A 17,637-nucleotide genomic window follows, 5' to 3' on the forward strand; every position below is an offset into this window, starting at 1 on the left:
AGATGACTTATTATTTATTCTTGGACAAGAATAAACTTGGAGCAGATTCTCCTTTTGGGGGATGTATGCAAGTCAAACCTTCCCAGTTTAGAACATGCAACTAGCTGTGGATTGGTGTACGTGGGGTGTTGCACGTTCCTTCTGGTTTCTTGTTGGATATGAGGGTGAACGGGGAGTAACTCTGCCGTCATGAGAAGAGCTCTTTTATAAATAGATTGTTTGTCCTTTTTTTTCCCTTGGCTTGCCAAGCTATTTTATCATCTGAAGCAAAGTCACAATACTTCGAGGGGCTTTTTTTTTTCCTTCAGAAAGAGAGACACACACAAAAGAAATCTGCCTAATATTACAACAGCCAATATTCTGTGCATCCTGAGAAATTTTTGCTTTTTGGTATGTGCCTGAAGTACAGTATTTGTGTAAAAAATGATTGCTGCAGGTATATTGCAATACCTGCATATAAAAATCTGACTGTAAAGACTTGGTAGAGTTGTATTTGTAACTTAAATAAATAAAAGAACTTAAAGCAACAGGTCTACTAGAAAGAGCTGAAATATGATGCACAAAATACACTCTTTTGTAGGAATAAGTAGATTTATTTTTTAACCTTTCATTGAGACAATTAGTGTGGGTACCTCATATAGAGATTTGAAGTAATTTAATGTACATTTTAGTGCCTTTGACCACGGTTTTACTTTTATTTTGCTGTCACGTCTCTGCTGTGGAGGCAGCATGCTTGTGTCCTCTCAGGCACTTGCAAATTTTCCAGTACTTTTGGCACTAAAAAATGGCTAAAGCAAGAAAAGCACAACCTGAGTTGCTCTTTATTTTTCTTAGCTGAGTTGCTCAGGCTTTCAGTGTTTTTTTGTATTTTTTTTTTTTGGTGATGAAAAGAAGAGCTGTATTATATCTCATTTTTATTATTTAATGTTTCTTCAGTAGTCCAAAGAAGCTTATCCTTGACAGAAACTTCATGTATTCTTATAGATCACAGACTAGGAGAAGATTAAGGCTCCTGAAAATACGACAATATATAAACAATTACCCAAAGCTGAGCTAATTCCCAAGTTATTCTTCTGCGAAGAGATGCGAAAATATACCCCAAATTACACAAACTTTTAGAAACTGATACTTTAAAACCAGACTTCTTTTAAATAATGCTGTACGTTTTTCTTGGTGGCCTATGAGCTTGTCTGGAGAGATCTGCAGCAGGTGAGAGGTGTGGACTGTCACTTGCAAGTAGAATTGTTTCCATGCTGTATTTGCATCACCTGATATTATTAAAACCTACTGAAATATTTTTTGTAACTACATGTTCATGGCATACGCTTTAGTGTCCGGCATATTAAAGCTAAGCTGGTAGTTTTGAAAATACCTTATTATTATTATTAAACTGAGTGGGTTTGTTTGTTTTTAACAACCAAGTTTTTAATGGGTGGCATCACCAGTTTTTGAACACAGTTCTTTGTCTGTTTCATTTGCAATGAACATGTTTCAAAAATCACAAGTATTTCAAAACATTACGAAGTTTGTTTTGACAGGAGTGGAACATCTCGGTGACGAAGGAATGCTTTAATCAGTATTACCCCTTTGAGGCCCACGTTGCTCTCTGATATCTCTTGGTTTGAAACTGGGAATACTCTGTAAAGATACAATAAAGGTCAGAATTTGTTAGGTTCTTTCATATTCAGAACTCTGTTGCCTGCTGTGAGAAAGCAAAGTGGTAGATTCAGAAACAGTATTCAGCTCGGTATGAAGATTAGCTGGAAGGTGCTGGTGAAGGCAAAGCAATAAAAGCTTTCCTAATCAATTGCTCTTACATTTTGCAGCCAAATATGGCTATGGAGTTAGATTAGTTTCAAGACTTATATTTTATAATACTTTAAAAAAAAAAAAAAAGAAAAAGAAAAGTACAGAACTTATTAAAATATTTGGAAATATTCTCTGCTGATTTCTGTCTAATAACAATCTGCCTGAAGGTGTGAGAGTGCTGCTGGAAGAGACTCATCTGTGGTACGTTAAATTCAGTGAATGAGGCTCTGTAAGAGAGCTTCCTAAAAGCATGGATCAGATTTGCAGGTAGTCTTTGTTTGTTCCCAACTATATATGGGAGGAAAGGTATTTGAATTTTATTTCTGAGATAACTTTGCCTGTGTTTTCCTGGTGAAACAAGAGACTCTGCTCTTAATTCAACTTGGAATAATTAGCAGTTCCCTAACTTGGGTGTTGCACCAGAGCTGTTCTGGTCCACACGGGCGTTTTAGCTGTGCACACACACACACGGTGCTTGGGAGGGAGGAAGAAATGCTGTTCTGGGGTCTGCGAAGCAGGCTGATATGCAGTGAAGTGCTTCGACTTTCAGGAATAGAATGGGAAGATGCTTGCTTAGTCATACTCTTCTCTATCGTTTTGTGACCTTTATAACTTTAAAGGCATTACTCTAGCAGCTGGTGATTAATATTGAATCTGAACAATATTTTGTATTTTCAGCAGGGCAAATGCCAAAGAAAGTTTCTGATTAATAGTCTCCGATTAGACTATTCTTGTCAAATTGACTAATGTAATGCAATGGTGAGCCCTGACTGATTGCATTGGAAGTCTTGTGCGGTTCTCTAGAAGATGCTCATTACAGGAGATTCCCACATAATGTTGGACAAGCCATAAAGAGAATTGGGCTTGTCAGTCTTTTATCATGACAGTTATTTAAAAATTAATGCATCAGTTTTGAAACGCGGAGTCCTGCTTGTTCGTACATTTGCTGACAACACTACAGTAATGATAGGTAAATGTGCAAGGTAGGCTTCATAAAATCAGATCAGGCAGGGACTGCTCCACAGACCTATTAATATAATGGAACGGGCTAATGCACAAAAAATGAAATATGGACTAGAACGCACTCATCCATGTTGTAAACCCTGTCATTTTGCTTTGATCGAAGGTTGTTTTAAGGCATTATCCGAAACGACAATTTTAGCCTACCAAGCAGACCCCTGCTAACGCGGAAGGCAAGGCCATAACTTTAGAGCCCACACATTATTTGCTCTGAGCTCGTTACGCAGTGACCCAGAATAACTGATAGCAAGAACAGCTACTGCTGGAGGCCACCGCTGGCACCGCATCCTCTGAAGCACGCAGACCTTGGGAAGTAAGAGTGGGAACAACCTCCACGTTCCCTCCTGCCGGGTCTGGGTGCTGTGGTCCACCCCTACACAGCTCCTTCACTCCCTGCTGGTGAAGGGCAGGAACTTTTCTCTTCTGTCTAGTCTGGTAACTTTCTTATCAGATTTCTGATGAGAAGAAGCACTGAGAAGTGAAAAGTAGCAAAGTGTCTTACATATTCATGTTCAATGGAGACTTCCAGAACTGTTTTCAAGAATTTAACTAATCACTGTTTCTTCTACAGTTGCATATTTTTAAGGAGAAAAATGAATCAGTGCTATTCTAACCAAGTGCAGCTCTTCCACAGAAATCTGGAAGCTGTATGGGAATTACTTGGAGACCTGTTTTGTCCATCGTGTGCGTTTTGCATGCACAGGGGAGACATCCATGGAAAGCCTTGCTGGATTCTTTGAATGAGTCCTGTCTGCTCAGGCTGTTCTGTGAAGTTACTCTGCAGTGTGTTAAAAAGTACTGACTATCGACAGAACTCTGGTCCAATCCACATGTAGAGGCCTTTCCCTGGCAATTAAAGCCAGACAGATCTGGGACAACATCAGTTCAGCATACTCCTAGGCTGGATGTGATATTACTGAGCAAGGATAATAATCTCCATGTGTTATTTTTCCCATCTTGTAGTCTGTGTAGAATTTGCAAAAATGTACTTTCTTGCTTTGTACTCCTCACCTTGAAAGTGAAGTAATTTCTTGCTTGAATGACCTGCAAACGCAAGCTGAATTCATCATGTAGTGCTCCTGATTACTGAAACTCCTGGGGGACCAAATAAATGAGCCAGTCAGGGAAGTGGTCCCCTTTCTTGGTTACTTGATCTGTTTTGATGAGTAGAGTTGTATATATGCATTGCTTTGGAATAAATTGGGTAGTTGCATTGATAGTGCTAACTTCAAATCAATGCTCTTTGTTTTGACTAAATAACCTAAGAAAATATTTCTGTCTTTGATTTTCAGCTCTGCTAGGATGTTGATGTACTAACTAGTATTGCCTGGCCGCCCAGGGGCTGCCCCGTGCCCAACTGCTCCTCTCTGTCTTGGTTTCTGTGCCCATGAATTCGTTGAGGCTGTACACATCTTTCTGTCCTGTGAATTGTACAGTGCCTATACCAGTGGAATCCCGGCCTGTGTTTAGGTTTTCTGGACAGAGGAATGCAGATAAGTTTTGGCTCACCTGTGCACTTAACACAGTGTGGTCTGAGCTTGAGGTGCCTTTGCCTGGGTTTCACAGAGACCTCAGCAGCCCCCCGGTTTGTGCTGCGTCCTGCGTGCACTCTGAGGGGGATTTTGCCTTTCAGGAGGTTGTTGCTTTCTACTCCAAAAGTAATTTGTTTCCTACAGAGTGCCAATCCCCCCTTCAGGAAAGCTGGGGGAAGGTGGTGGCAGCTCTCCCCCCTGTTGCTAACACCGTTCATCTGCTTAGGAATCTTTCAGCTGTCTGTGGTCAGGGTTTAGAATGAAGAAATTGTAAACTGAAAGTTATGGGCAAATGAAACATTTGCCATCTCGTGAGAAAGGTCTTTAATTAGGAGAAGGATACACTGGAATGCCAAATGAAAAAAAAAAAAATTGACAGGGGACAGGGACGCAGGAGAAAAGAGAGCGTATAAAGTCCTTGGATGTTTTAATAAATGATGTATCTGAGGATTATTTGATGTAGCTGAGACTGCCAGGATGTCTTGTATTTTCAGTACCACAACTGAAACTTATTTAGGATTTTAAAAAGAGCCTTTTTGAGGTAAGGAATTTATTAATAATTTCCTGTAAGTCCTGTCCAAAATGCTGTAGTAAATTTCTTGTGATAAAATACAGACTTCTGGATGTAGATAGAAATCCCACAGCTTCTAACATGACTGTGAGTTGGAACAGTGTTTTAAAGTTTGGAATTATTATCTTGCTTCTTCCAGAAAGTTTTCGAATACCTGTCTGATGTCAGACTTGTTACTTCCATTTCTCTGCTACAGTAAATGGTCTCCTGAACTCTTAAAAAGGGTACCCCGTCATATCTGCAGCTGATCTGTCATGCTGCTAGTGCGGTATATGTCAAGTGAACTTTCAATGGATGTGCTGTCACAGGATTCTTGTTTTAGCAGTGTACATTCGTGACATCTAACTTGCAGTTTCATATGCTGTTGAGTGAACCAAAGGAGAATGATCGTTTACAACAGCTCTGTCCGTGAGCCACTCCGGCGGTACTTGGAAGGGGGAGATAACTTCCCTCAAATTTCAGAAATACAAAAGATATTTCCAGTAACGTTCAGCAGTTCTCTAGCTTTTCATGTGATTATATTTTTGGTTCTACATAAGAATGTGCCTTTGAAACCATGACTTCTTTCCAAATTTTTGTGCCAGTCTCTTCTAATGAGCAATATGTGCTAAACCTAGTCCTTGAGCAAAGTCAAACTTCTGTACGATGCAGGTTGCACTGTCTCTTTCTAAGACAGTAACTCCTCATTTGTTCATTTTCTTTACAGTGGGAACTCCATACTATATGTCCCCAGAAAGAATACATGAAAACGGCTATAACTTTAAATCTGATATCTGGTCTTTGGGCTGTTTATTGTATGAAGTAAGTATCTTCTAACTTTTTTCCCCGTTTGTTTTAACCACACAGTGAAATAGGAATTGAGTAGGTCAGACTTATTTTAGCTTAGTTGTTGAGAAACTTTCTAAAAAAATAACTCTATACTCATCATGTGATTTTTTTTGAACTTGAAGAACAAAGAAATTGTGCCATACAGCATGGTACTTACGCAAAGTTAATTTAGTAGGTCCCAGTAGATGCTGAGGATACAGATACAAACAAGCCAGTTTACTGCATTTCGTTCTTCTAAGTGTGAGGAGAGCTGTAATGAGGGCAGCATATTCATAGTTTCTCCTGAATACTGTGTGTTCTAACAATAGAAAACTTATGTGAACGTAAGCTACTGGTTTGTTTAATGGAATTCTGACCAATTGGAGTACGTTAATTTTGAGAGCTTTCAGTAATGAAAAGTAGGGTTTTTATATAACATGAAATCACCATTCCTTTAACTGTATTAGAATATAGCTGGAGTATTTTCTAACTGTACATTGTCTTACAGACAAATGAACGGATACAAAGCAGGCACACTTTGTATGAACTGCATGCTTACTGTGTAACTAGTTTTTAAAGTATTTTTACATGTGTTTATTACATGCATTTTAAAAATAGGTGCTATGACTATAACTACTTTGGGTTTTGTGATTTCATTTTTATCAGAAATCGGAGTTTGGAACAACATTGTGGTCATTAATAATTTTAAATGTATGTGTCATCTTTGAATTCAAGCGAAAGTGCAAGTCAGCATTTAGAAAGTTTTTATCCTTGCCCAGAGAATTAAAAATCCCTAGGATGTTTAATTATAAGGCTACTGTTCACATCGTCTTTGGATAATAGACCTCCAAGTGTCAGGGTCATGCTTTCCTGAGTTACTTTCAATTATGTGAAATGATGAAATTTTTCTTCTCACTGCAATTTCTCACAGCTAGATGGAATGAGAGAATAAGTGAAAATGCAATTATTTTGTGAGCTAATTAGATACGAAAACAACTGTAGTTAAACATGTAATTCAGCTAGTTGGTTAAACAAACCTTTAGGACAAGACAGTAAAAAAGCAAGTTTTCCTATGATATAGCTCTTTCTGGCAGGAGTTAAGTGCTTGTTGCTGTTAACCACTTCTGGGAAGAACACTCACCTAATACAGCTGAATGCTTGTTCAGCGAGGTAACCTTCTCCATCGGGCTGCTCTGAGTCAGTTCTGAGACTGAGCTGTACTGGAGATGGGACTCCAGATTTATGCAGAGAGAAATATTTAGCGTTGTGCTAAGATATGTTTTTGTTGCAGGCAATATGGTCTCCTTATGGCACAGTAGTCTTAGTACTCCTTAGATCTCAAGAAGACTTAATTGTGCACTAAACATAATTCTCTGGTAGGAGTAGCAGTACTATAGTAACGTGAAAGATTTGGCATCTGAAGCACTTTTAAATTTACTTCCTACGTAGGTAAGGCTTTACTTTGTGAACGAGAGCTGTGAGATCTTGCAAATTCCAAGAAGGACTGGACGGTTACCAATTCTGTGTTCGCTAGATAAACAGCTACTTGACTTTTTAAACTTCTTAGATTTTGGAAAATTAAAAATCAGATTCATACATCTTTGAAGGAGCCGTATTTTTATCTTGGCTAATTCCTTGTAATAAGAATCTTTTTCCATTTGGCTTAAAAGTAAGGAAGCCATGTTTGTTTGGTTATGAGTCACTTCTGATATTTTTCCAGATACATTGTGTAGATAAGCTGCAGAGGGCTTTAATGTACAAATTGCCTTCAGAGATGTGCGTGTCCACTGGAATTCACTTATATAACGTTGAGGGGTTTGGGATGTGATGCCAGATAGCACCACTTAACTTTGACGGTCATAACCGTACAGTGATTTTTATTAAATCTTATCAATACAGTAGCAACTGTCTTCATCCCTCACTTTCTGTAGAAATCTGTCAGCAAGATCACTTGGAGGGATGAAAATAAGTTGTTAATTCCAAGAACATAGCTACAAGCAATGGCTTCAGCAGTTCTGGCAAGATGACCAATTTAAGCACCAACAGCGATTCCCGTATAGGTATTTTTTCAACCAGTCATCCTGCATGGTGGTCATTTTAAAAGGAGATCTGGCTGTCCTGCAGTAATTGTTCTAATCAAAATGTCAAAAGCAAACCCAAATGAAGCATCAGCTGTTGTTAGTGAGTACGGAGCGCCTGTAGCCATGGCCCTCCGCAGACCTGTTCCAGCCACAACCAGGGTGCCGTCTCTTCCCCCTTTAATTCCCTGTGTCTGCCACCCCAGAAGCCTCTGTTGTTTCCTTTTCATTTCTTCTCTTTTGCACATGACCACTTAATTGGATGTGGAAGGGAAAGTTAATGGGAATTGAAAAATCCTTTTCAACCAGGCTGAAATTATTGATTTTTGTATTGAAATCTGGGAGACCTTGTTTAACCCGTGATTGCTTTATGCACCCTCCGTAACGCGCCCGTGGTTGTTTTTCTTGGAGCAGTCCTGCGTGCTGGGCTCTCCTCTTCTGTTCTGCTGATTGGGAGCAGTTTGCTATCAATCTCTAATTGGAGATTAGAAGCTCTAATTGCAGTGTGTAATTTTTCCCCACTGGTCTGCCTGTTGCCATTATGACTGCAAGAGGGATGTAACTTCACCCTTTTGCCTTCAAAAACTTGGGAAGGGCTGCAGGCACCGAGGCTTTCCGGGCTGCTGCCTGCCATCGGGGTGCAACCCACAAACCAGTCCTCAATTATTCAACCTTGGGTCTATAAAGCTTATGAGGAAAGGCTCTTCATTACTGCTGTTTTGCTGATAATGGGTGAAACTGCAGAGAGGGACAGCCATAGCTGCTGGTCAGCCCTTTGTTGCGGGTTACGAACTGTTAAAAGTGTAATTCCTCTTCTCTCTCAGCCTGCAGCCAAGCACAGTGAATGTCACGGGCACAGCAAACCCTGCAAGCTGTGTCACCTGGAGCATTGCAGCCAGAAAACTGAACAAGCCTGTGATTTTCCTGAAATGTTTTTGGGAGCTCTGTACTCCGTTCATTGTGTCCTTCCGTGTGCTTTGGGTACCTTGGGATATTTTGCTTTGCCATTTTTATGCCACTCTGGATATCTGATAAATATCTCTGAAAGAGCCTTGTGCAAAAAAAGCTAATCGGGAGGCACGAAGGAAGATAACCTTGGATAAGTGGCATGGAAGCAAATGCCCAGGACATTTCTTGTTGCTTTTCTGTAAGGCTCAGGATTCATTGTGCCAATGCGTGTTGCAGGTTAGCAAGGCAGAAATGTAATAACCTTAAATTGTTTTAAAGAAGTCTTTATGATTCAGACCAAGTATAGTTTCTCTTAGCATGTCCTGCATTGCTTAGCACTTGATGTATGTTCATTGCAGTGCAATTTTGCAGCCTTCCCCTGCAGCACCCCGTGCCGGGCCACGTCCGACGGCTGGGAATGAAACCCAAACGTTTTCAGACCCTGCCCCACTCACAACTGCCGGCCTGTCACCAAGGCACTAATGATCCATCAGTCATGATTCCTAACTGCAGGATAATAGAGTAGAAGATCCAGTATTGACTGTTTTTAATTCTGCTGGGAGCTTGCTGTGTGTCAGCAGCAGGACAGTGTTCTTCTGATGGCTTTCACAGCGCATGGTAATGAGCAAAAGACTAATAATTATCAAATAACCCCCTGTTAAAGACATAGTGAGAAGCATCAACTTCAGCTGGCCTCAGTATGAAAAGCTTGCCAATTTGATGCAGCTCGTGGCAAAATGCTTTAAATATCTAAACAGAGTGGATAATGCCAACAATTATCCAGTGGCACTTCGTCAGGCAGAGGCAGGGCAGCGCGGCGCGGTGTGCGTCTGGCAGCGCGGGTGCTGGGCAGCCCTGAGGACCAGCACAGCACGGAGTAAGTGACGGGGCTGTGGTGGTAACAAGCATCCTGCTCCTGTGCCTCGTGGCCGCCTGCACAGCCCCGTGGTGTGGTGCTGGTGGGTCCTGGTGGGCAGCCCTGACACCGACGTGGTTTGTGCCCCCCTGTGTTCAGAAAGCCCCTCCTCCTGTGGCTGCTTTCCTGGGGCTCGTTGTTCAGTGCTCGTTTAAAAATTAAACGAGCACTGGTTAAAAACTTGCAGTATAGGCGATTTTCCACACACAGAGATGCAGTTTCCTTCCTGACACTTAAGTATCATGTAAACATCTCTCTGTAAGGAGCCTCTGTGTGCTCTGTAAGGAGTTTTTCCCCACCAAGAGCCTTCCGTTGTGCTCTCTGTGCTGGGTGAATAATCTGTTTATGTCAGACATCTGTCGTGGGTTTGGAGATGCAAATACTGGATTAATAAAACAGCATCTGAAGAGGAAAAAGCCCAGACCGATGGGGAAAAGTTTCAGCAGTTTGGATCCCCAAAGTGCCTGGGATGCTCTCTCCTAAATAGCAAATTTGCAGGGGGAGGGGATGATTGTTCCTGTAAAGGCTGAACTGCACCACTCACATTAAAAGGTTCTTTGTATTCTAGGTAGCCAAATGTTCAAAATCAATCCATTTATTTCTTGTAGCAGTCTATTAAAAATTTACCAGTCACAGAGAGCAAATGCATTGGCTGTTCTGAACATGATCATAACCGGGGAAGGTTGAAACCGTAACAGTTATCAAAGACAGCGGAGCTGCTTTGTGAAGAGATGAACACATTTATCAGGTTTGCAGTCCTCTTTGAGCCGTTTGGTTTCTAACTGGCTGCCCAGCAGCACGAGCACCCTTCCTCTATTTAAATGAGCCGGTTCGTCTGTGCTGCGTGCTCTGGGCCGCTGTTTACAGACAACTCTACGTCTGAAATGTTTTTGGCAAATAACCACAGCGATGGGAAAACGTGTAGGGACTTCGCCGTGTAATGAGGTGCAGGGGGGAGAGATGCGTGGCTCTGTGTGTGTGCAGGGAAGGTGGTGCAAGCCCTGCCCAGAGCCCGCTGCCCCCGGCTGCCTGCTGCAGGATGGCTCGGGGGGACCCATAAGGTGGGGGCCGAGCGGGGCCTGGGGACACAGCCACAGCTCTGCGCCCCCTGCGAGGGCGGCGGGGCCTCAGGGAGCCCCTCCGGTGTGCAGAGCTGTCTGACCTCAGCGGCAGCATTTGCTCACAGTCAAAGAACGAAATTTGCTCCTGCAAATCGGCAGTACTGAGGGCTATTAAAGCTTTCCCATTTCTGAAACGCTTTCTCTGTTTTTCTCTCCAGATGGCAGCTCTTCAGAGTCCTTTCTATGGAGATAAAATGAACCTGTTTTCTCTTTGCCAAAAAATAGAGCAATGTGACTACCCACCTCTTCCAGCTGAACATTATTCTGAAAAGGTAAATTGGGAGCATTTTTGGAGGGGGACGTGGGGGTGCCGTGAAGTACCTCCCCGAGCACGGGAGAGGAGGCCGGGAGAAAAAGAGCCCCCGTCTAACGTAGAGCAGGGGCTGGCCAGAGAGAATGCCCCGGGTGCCTTTATGGCTGGCTAAGGAAGCTATTGTTGTGATGTCTGCATATCAACAAGCTAAATTAAGACAGAAAAGATTTTCTTAATGCGATTTCTTAACATGGGGAGCATTTTGATACTGAAAGTCTGTTATGCTGGCAAAAAACAACAATGAACCGTGGGAAAGCCCTCTCCTTGCTTCCCTTCCCTTAAAATAACATACCATAAAACCAGCGCTTAAATTTCTGTTTATGTAGATTTCAGTTTGTTACAAGGAGGGGAATTCTTTATTTTTTTATTTTTTTTAAATAGAGGGGGAGGGAAGGAAAGTCGCTTACTCTAACACAGTAAGTGTCAATACACCAGCTGTGTAGGGGGCGTTGAAGTTTGGGTTTTGTTCATATGAAAGGAAGGGATGGAGAGCAGAAGCTCAGCTGGTCTACCTTAAAAAAAAAAATCCACTCTGCATACTTGCTCTGCGATGTTTCCAGCTGCAAACACCCATGGTGTTTTTTAGGCAGGGCTGTTTGAGCTTTGCTTTTTTTTCTTTTAAGCTTTCTTTTCCTTACCTTGACAAACCATCTGTTTTCCTTACTTCCTCATTCAGTTACAGTTGCCTGCTATTTGAAAGGAAATGGCTAATGTAATTTTGAATGTTCATCGTATCCTTCATGGGTTTTCTTTTGTTTTATTTCTGCCTCAAAGTCCTGAGGAGCAGGAGGCAGGCTTCAGGGCAAACACCGCACACAGCAGTTAGCGGCGGCCTCGTGCCCGACCTGCTCAGCATCTGGGCTGCTGTGCGCTGGGGGGCACAGGGCTGAGTGGGGTGCAGGAGTGCTTTTCCCTGGACTGGACATAATGAACTCCCTTGAATGGCATTTAAAAGAGGAGTAAGAACACCAAGGTTTCACCAAGTTTGGGCAAGCTGCAGGCGGCGCTGCACGGGGTGAGTCGCTCAGGCAGGGCTGTGGAGGAGCCTGCGTGGAGCTGTGCCTCACTCCGGCCTGAGCCACGGCGCAGTCCCCTGGGGCTGGTGTCATGCTGTCCTCCAGGCCACCACACAGCCTACGTAAGTTACATAGCAAAAAAGAGCTATTGTGAGAAGATTATTCGAGAACTGTTGTGGAAAAGTGGAATTTTTTTCCCAAGCTGCCGTGGCAGCAAGTCCCAGCTCTGTGCCTTCCCGTTCGCCATGCTGTTGCAGCATGCATCTCAGGATATGCCTGCTGGCAGCAAGAATTAGTGTAAGTTGACAGATGTGTTTCCTGTCTTTACAATTACTGTCTGTTTGCTTCCCTCTGGCAGTGCTAAAGAGTGTGTGTAGTGTAGTGATACAATCCAGGGTGAGAAGGATGGTTTAAAGCTCAAAGGCGCCAGGTCCCAGAGAACTAGACTCCAGATGGTGTTCATACACTATTAACAGAATGCTTGACAAAGTCTGAGGAGGGCTGTGCCTTTGGCTGTAGCTTAGCTCGCTGTATGAGCTGCTGCTGCTTACATCAACCACAAAGAGCTTTAATTCTGAGTATTAGAACATGGCTCCACCACGAGTGGTATCTGGTGCTGTAGGTGGCTTTACAGATTGGACTTTGGAGATTATTTTGGAGTGGGGGGCCAAGAGAAAGGTGGGTTAGTGTCTTCCACCAGCCATGCAGGCTGGGTCCTTCTGAAAGGCTCAGAAATGTGGCAGCACTCGGGCAGCAGCAAGCAGCACCTGAAGGAATCTGTTCTTCTGGTGGGCAGGGGTTGGTTACCTCTGTCTGGACGTGTGCGTTTTCCTTGAAGAGTGTCTTCATCTTAGATGGAAAGGGCAGATTCTGTAAGCCACTCTAATGTTGTCCCTGCAGCAAGGTTGTAAGTGATGTGGGAAGGCAGCAGAGCCTTTGCATCCTCCCAGCCCAGGGCAGGGATGTGGGTTAGGCTGTGCCAAGCTACCAGCTGTGTGGTGCTCTGGAGCCCTCAGCACGTCCGTCCTTCACCCGGCAGTACAGCCTCAAAACAAGGCTTCGGCTGCAGGCCAGCTGCTGAGCCACGAGTGTTTTATGTGGGGCATCATTTCCCATGGACAAGGCAGAGCATTTATGGGAAATGCCCGCTTTAATGGTGCTCCCCTTCAGTGGTGTCCTCCTGGCGGTCGCCTTTTGTTCAGCCCAGTCTCACGAGGAGCTGGCTTACTCTTTGTTAGCAGGAGGAGCTGGGACTCCAGCCAGAATTAGTTTTCTCTCGGAGACAAGCTTACTAGTCATGGGTTGACTATCGGAGCGTGGTCTCCCGGTTCCTTACAGCTGATGGTGAAGTGCCTGCACCGTGGTGGTTGAGAACAGAACTCCCCACTCTGCCGAAGCGCCGTGGTTTGCCTGGGAGCGCATTGCTGCGTGGATACATTGGACTGGGAGCACAGGCTTCGGGCAGAGCTTTAGAAGCACCGTGGTTGTTTGTGGGTGCTTTGTTGTGGACATCTCAGGGCTCAGGTGTGTGTTGAATTGTGGGGTCTCAGCTGTTACAAACCACCACGTGCCCCCAGATGAATCAGACAGGGTCACCACAGCAGGTGTGAGAGTGGGACAGGGCCAGAGGGACAGCGGGGCTGAGTTTGCTGAGGATGGGCTGGCCAGGTTTTATATCTGTGTGTGCCTGCAGCAGGATCGGGAGGTGGTGAGGTAATGACCGCATTACGGCGCGTCCTGCTTGCGTGGGATGTGTGCCCCTGGCGCCATCCTGCCCACGTGCTGACTGCCCCCAGAAATCCTGCTGGAGTGGGCTTCAGCCCCTGCGCCAACCTGCAGCACAGGGCCTGGCTCTGCACAGAGCTGAAACCTCATTTGGGTACGTTCAGTAATGCAGCTGAAATGTGTGCCTGATAGCTGTATGGTCATGCTTTTAATTACCATTAAAATAATTGGCACTGTGGCTACTGGGAGGATGTGAGAAGATCAGAGGCTCAAGGCTGTTTCTCCCTATGCCTCGGGGGTACGAGCAGCTTTCAGTGTCTGTATAATTAAAAGCTACAATCTTTCATGTGCACAATAAAGAGTGTAGGGAGGTGGGGAGACTTCACCCTTCTGCATTTTATTTATTAAACATAATCAATGACCAGTCTCTCCTTCACAAAGGTTTTCCAGGAAACACTGGTGTTTGACAGCCGTGCTCAGGCATCCTGTGTCTGAAGGCAGAGGTGCTGTTCAGATGTTTTACGTTAAAACCCTCCCGGCTGGTTACAAAGGCTGATGTGGGGCATACGGTTGCTGTACAGGAGAGTTCTGTTCAGGACAGGTTTTTAAACCCCTCCTTCTACTTTCTTCTTTCTTCTGATTCCCCTTTTACTGACACGTCCATCCATGTCTGTTGGCTCACCTGGACTTCTGGAAGCTCAGTCCTTCCTTCCTCACGTGCACGTCCTGCTCCTGCCCCTGCCCCTGGTGCCCAGCTCCCGGTGCCCCTGCTGCTTCCTCTGCCCATGCCCACCCGGCCGTGCCACGGGCCCTGCTGAGCGAGCTGCTCTCACCTGATGGCACTGGTCAGCTTCACCACTTCTCTGAAGCAAATCAAAAATCCCACTAGAAAAAAGGCTGTTTCTGTGTGCTTCTAAAGCTCTGAAACTCACAGAGTCAGGAGCGATGGAGCAGCCAGGCGGCTGCTGGGCCCTCTGGAGCCGTGTGACGTCTCTGAGCAGTGAACAGCGAACCCACCGAGTGTATGGATGCTAGCAGGGCATTGTAAATGACACAAAATCCACTGTGGTGTGTGGATTAAAGCTCCTGTGCTGATGGTTTGGTGGAAAAGGGTCTCTCTAGTCCTTCCATGGGGCAAGAGGGGAGGGGCAACAAATGTCTGCATGTCTGCCCTGCAGTCTGCCCAGGCCCGTCTGTGTGTACAAGGGCTCCTAGCTCCTGCCCAGCAGCCCAGTGCTCAAACAGCCCCAAAGCCTTTTCCAGGGAGAACCGAGCCAAGTAATTTACGTGTTTGCATGCCTGTTTTTCTGTCTTTCAGCTGCGGGAGTTGGTCAGCATGTGCATATACCCCGATCCCGATCAAAGACCTGATATTGGTTACGTGCACCAAATAGCAAAACAAATGCATGTTTGGACCTCCAGCACTTGAACCATCTGCAAACACTCTCAAAAGCCAGCACAGCTTAGTCTTACTTGAATTTTTTTCTCAGATGAAACCGACTGGTGCCTAGTCACGCAAGCGAGAGGGTTGAGCACTCGTAGCAAGATGCTCTATTATTTCTGCAGGTTATTTGACAAGGACTCTTACAAGGTGGTCATGCTTTAAAGTGAAGATTCTGTGAGGTATTGCAAGTGATTTTTTTTGTTTTGTTTTGTTTTTAGGCCAATAACATGTTACAGTTGTAGATCATTTAAGGGTCCTTTCTTAAAACTGTCGTGTGTAATCTAGGATAGATTATATTAACAAGGGTGTCAGAGCATTTGACACGCCTCTTCTATCTTAACTGTAATGTGAAATATTGAAATAATTCCTTTGGTGAAATCACTTTATACTAATGTAAGAATTACAGTAGATTTTTGTGTAATTTGTATAACTGCTACTTTGCCTCTTCTGCAAATGGTTAATAGCGAATTCAATTTTTACTTTGTGTATTTTAAAGCATCCATTTATGTGTTTTTATTAATTCCCTCCTCTTCAGACTTAGAAACTGGGAGGGGCTTGGGAGGAGAGAAATGCATTTGTTTAATGATTTTTTTATTTTTTTTTAACTGAAAACTTAAGAGTGAATATTTTGCTGATGCATTTACTTGTTCATTTGGCTACAGCCAATTAGATGAATTCAGCATATAGCTGGGGGAGGGGAATAAAAAAACAAACAAACCCCAAACTATCATGCTTCTGCAAATAATTCCTCTAAATTTATCTTCCCATTTGTTGTGACTATTTTTAGACTACAAGTTCGTATTGAAAACCAGTGTTTAATACAGCTAGATTTTGGGGAAGATACTTTTACACATTCAGTAGTATGTTAAGTACCAATAGGTAAAACTTAAGCAAAGCAGTGTTTTAAACTCTGAAACATTTAAAAAACAAGTAAGTAAAATGCTTTGTGTATCTAATTCTACATAAGGATCAGCCCCGTCTATATAACTGTGAAAGCTAATTTACAGAATGTGAATTTTTATAAAAATCTCAACCTGATTTGAAGGAGTCATCTTCTTTAACTAAATGAAAATTTTCAACCAACTAAATTCATTCATTGAATCAATGATTTGTTTCATTACTGTCAATGAAAAATATTCACTGCTTTAGGAACAAAACTTGGATTCACGTTCAAGTGTTTCCATTTCATTTGCCTGTTCAGAGGAACAGTGCTGCACTTAGTGTTCTTGAGGACTACAGCGGGGGAAATAAATAAGCCTGTTCTGTTACAGCGCTGCTTCCATGTGTGACGGTGGCTAATGCCAAAATGTAGATTTGTGTGTGACAGTTCAAATGCAGCCTGTGCCTTTTTTTCTGTTGTTGTTGTTTTGTTGTTTTTTCTTTAAGAAAAGAATACAATCTTTTTTTTTTTTTTTTTTTGAAATAAGATTAGGGTTAGAGGGTTACATACATATATATGCTTTTAGTGGATTTTTTTAACCTAATTTTCTCTACTTAAAGGAAAACTGCAGTGCCATCTTCAACTACTTTCCATCAAATTTTGAAGTATTTATATAGGTAGCAAAGAAAAGCTATTAATTGCTGTGAATAATGTTGGTATCATTAATGCAAGGTGCCATTTTATCGAGGCTTCTCAGCAGAAAGTTGATCTTGCTGCTCTCATGAGAGATTGAGGAAATTCAAATCAGCATGAGGATGTAGGAGAGGCACCAAATTGCTTCCAACATTCCCATGCTAACTTGCTTAATTTATAGCCAGCTTCTTTAGCAATTCTTAGATTCAAGAGTGAGGACTGTCACTTTCACACTGCAGGTTTCCTTTAAGCTGTGGTGGCAGCTACACATTCATAGGGATGGCTGTGCTGCGCCTCTATTGGTGTGACATAGAAAAGGATCTCTGGCTTCCAGGGAAGCTCAGCTTAAATTTGAGTGTCTTGAGAAGTCTGGTCACTTTCTTGCTGCATAAAATTCATTAGTGCTTATAAGTAAATGTATTTCAAAAGGTAATTTTTTTTTGCAATTGTGCATTTTTAGATAAATAAAAAAAAAATGATTTACAAAATAAACACCTTTGTTTAAAAAAAAAAAAAGAACTATGAAGGGGAAAAAAAATTAAAAAACACGCAAAGAAGGACTAACTGTGTGTGAAATTTGCTAACAGCTACCATAATATGTAGATACCTGACAAAAAGCTCTGCTTGTGGAGAATGGACTACATAAGCTGTTATCAGTTGTCATGATGGAAAACTGCATACAAATCTTCAACCTCTAGAAGGGTGGCTGCCCTAAAGATGCTTTCTCCGGCTGGCTGTTCCAGGATGGTAAGACTAGGGCCTAC

General features: G+C 43.0%; 1 protein-coding gene across 3 annotated transcripts in view; it reads left to right on the forward strand.

The window, feature by feature from the left end:
* Positions 1-17,437, forward strand: part of NEK6 (NIMA related kinase 6) — a 58,744-nt gene extending 41,307 nt beyond the window's left edge. For all 3 annotated transcript variants that reach the window (XM_027470936.3, XM_038164935.2, XM_072025271.1), the window contains 3 exons: positions 5,639-5,733; positions 10,961-11,074; positions 15,175-17,437. In XM_027470936.3, the coding sequence (XP_027326737.1) occupies positions 5,639-5,733; positions 10,961-11,074; positions 15,175-15,285 (320 nt within the window). In that variant the 3' untranslated portion in view covers positions 15,286-17,437. The remainder of the gene's footprint in view (positions 1-5,638; positions 5,734-10,960; positions 11,075-15,174) is intronic.
* Positions 17,438-17,637: the final 200 nt, after the last annotated feature.

Source organism: Anas platyrhynchos, chromosome 18 (assembly GCF_047663525.1).
Source record: "Anas platyrhynchos isolate ZD024472 breed Pekin duck chromosome 18, IASCAAS_PekinDuck_T2T, whole genome shotgun sequence".
In the NCBI taxonomy this organism is placed as follows: Eukaryota; Metazoa; Chordata; class Aves; order Anseriformes; family Anatidae; genus Anas; species Anas platyrhynchos.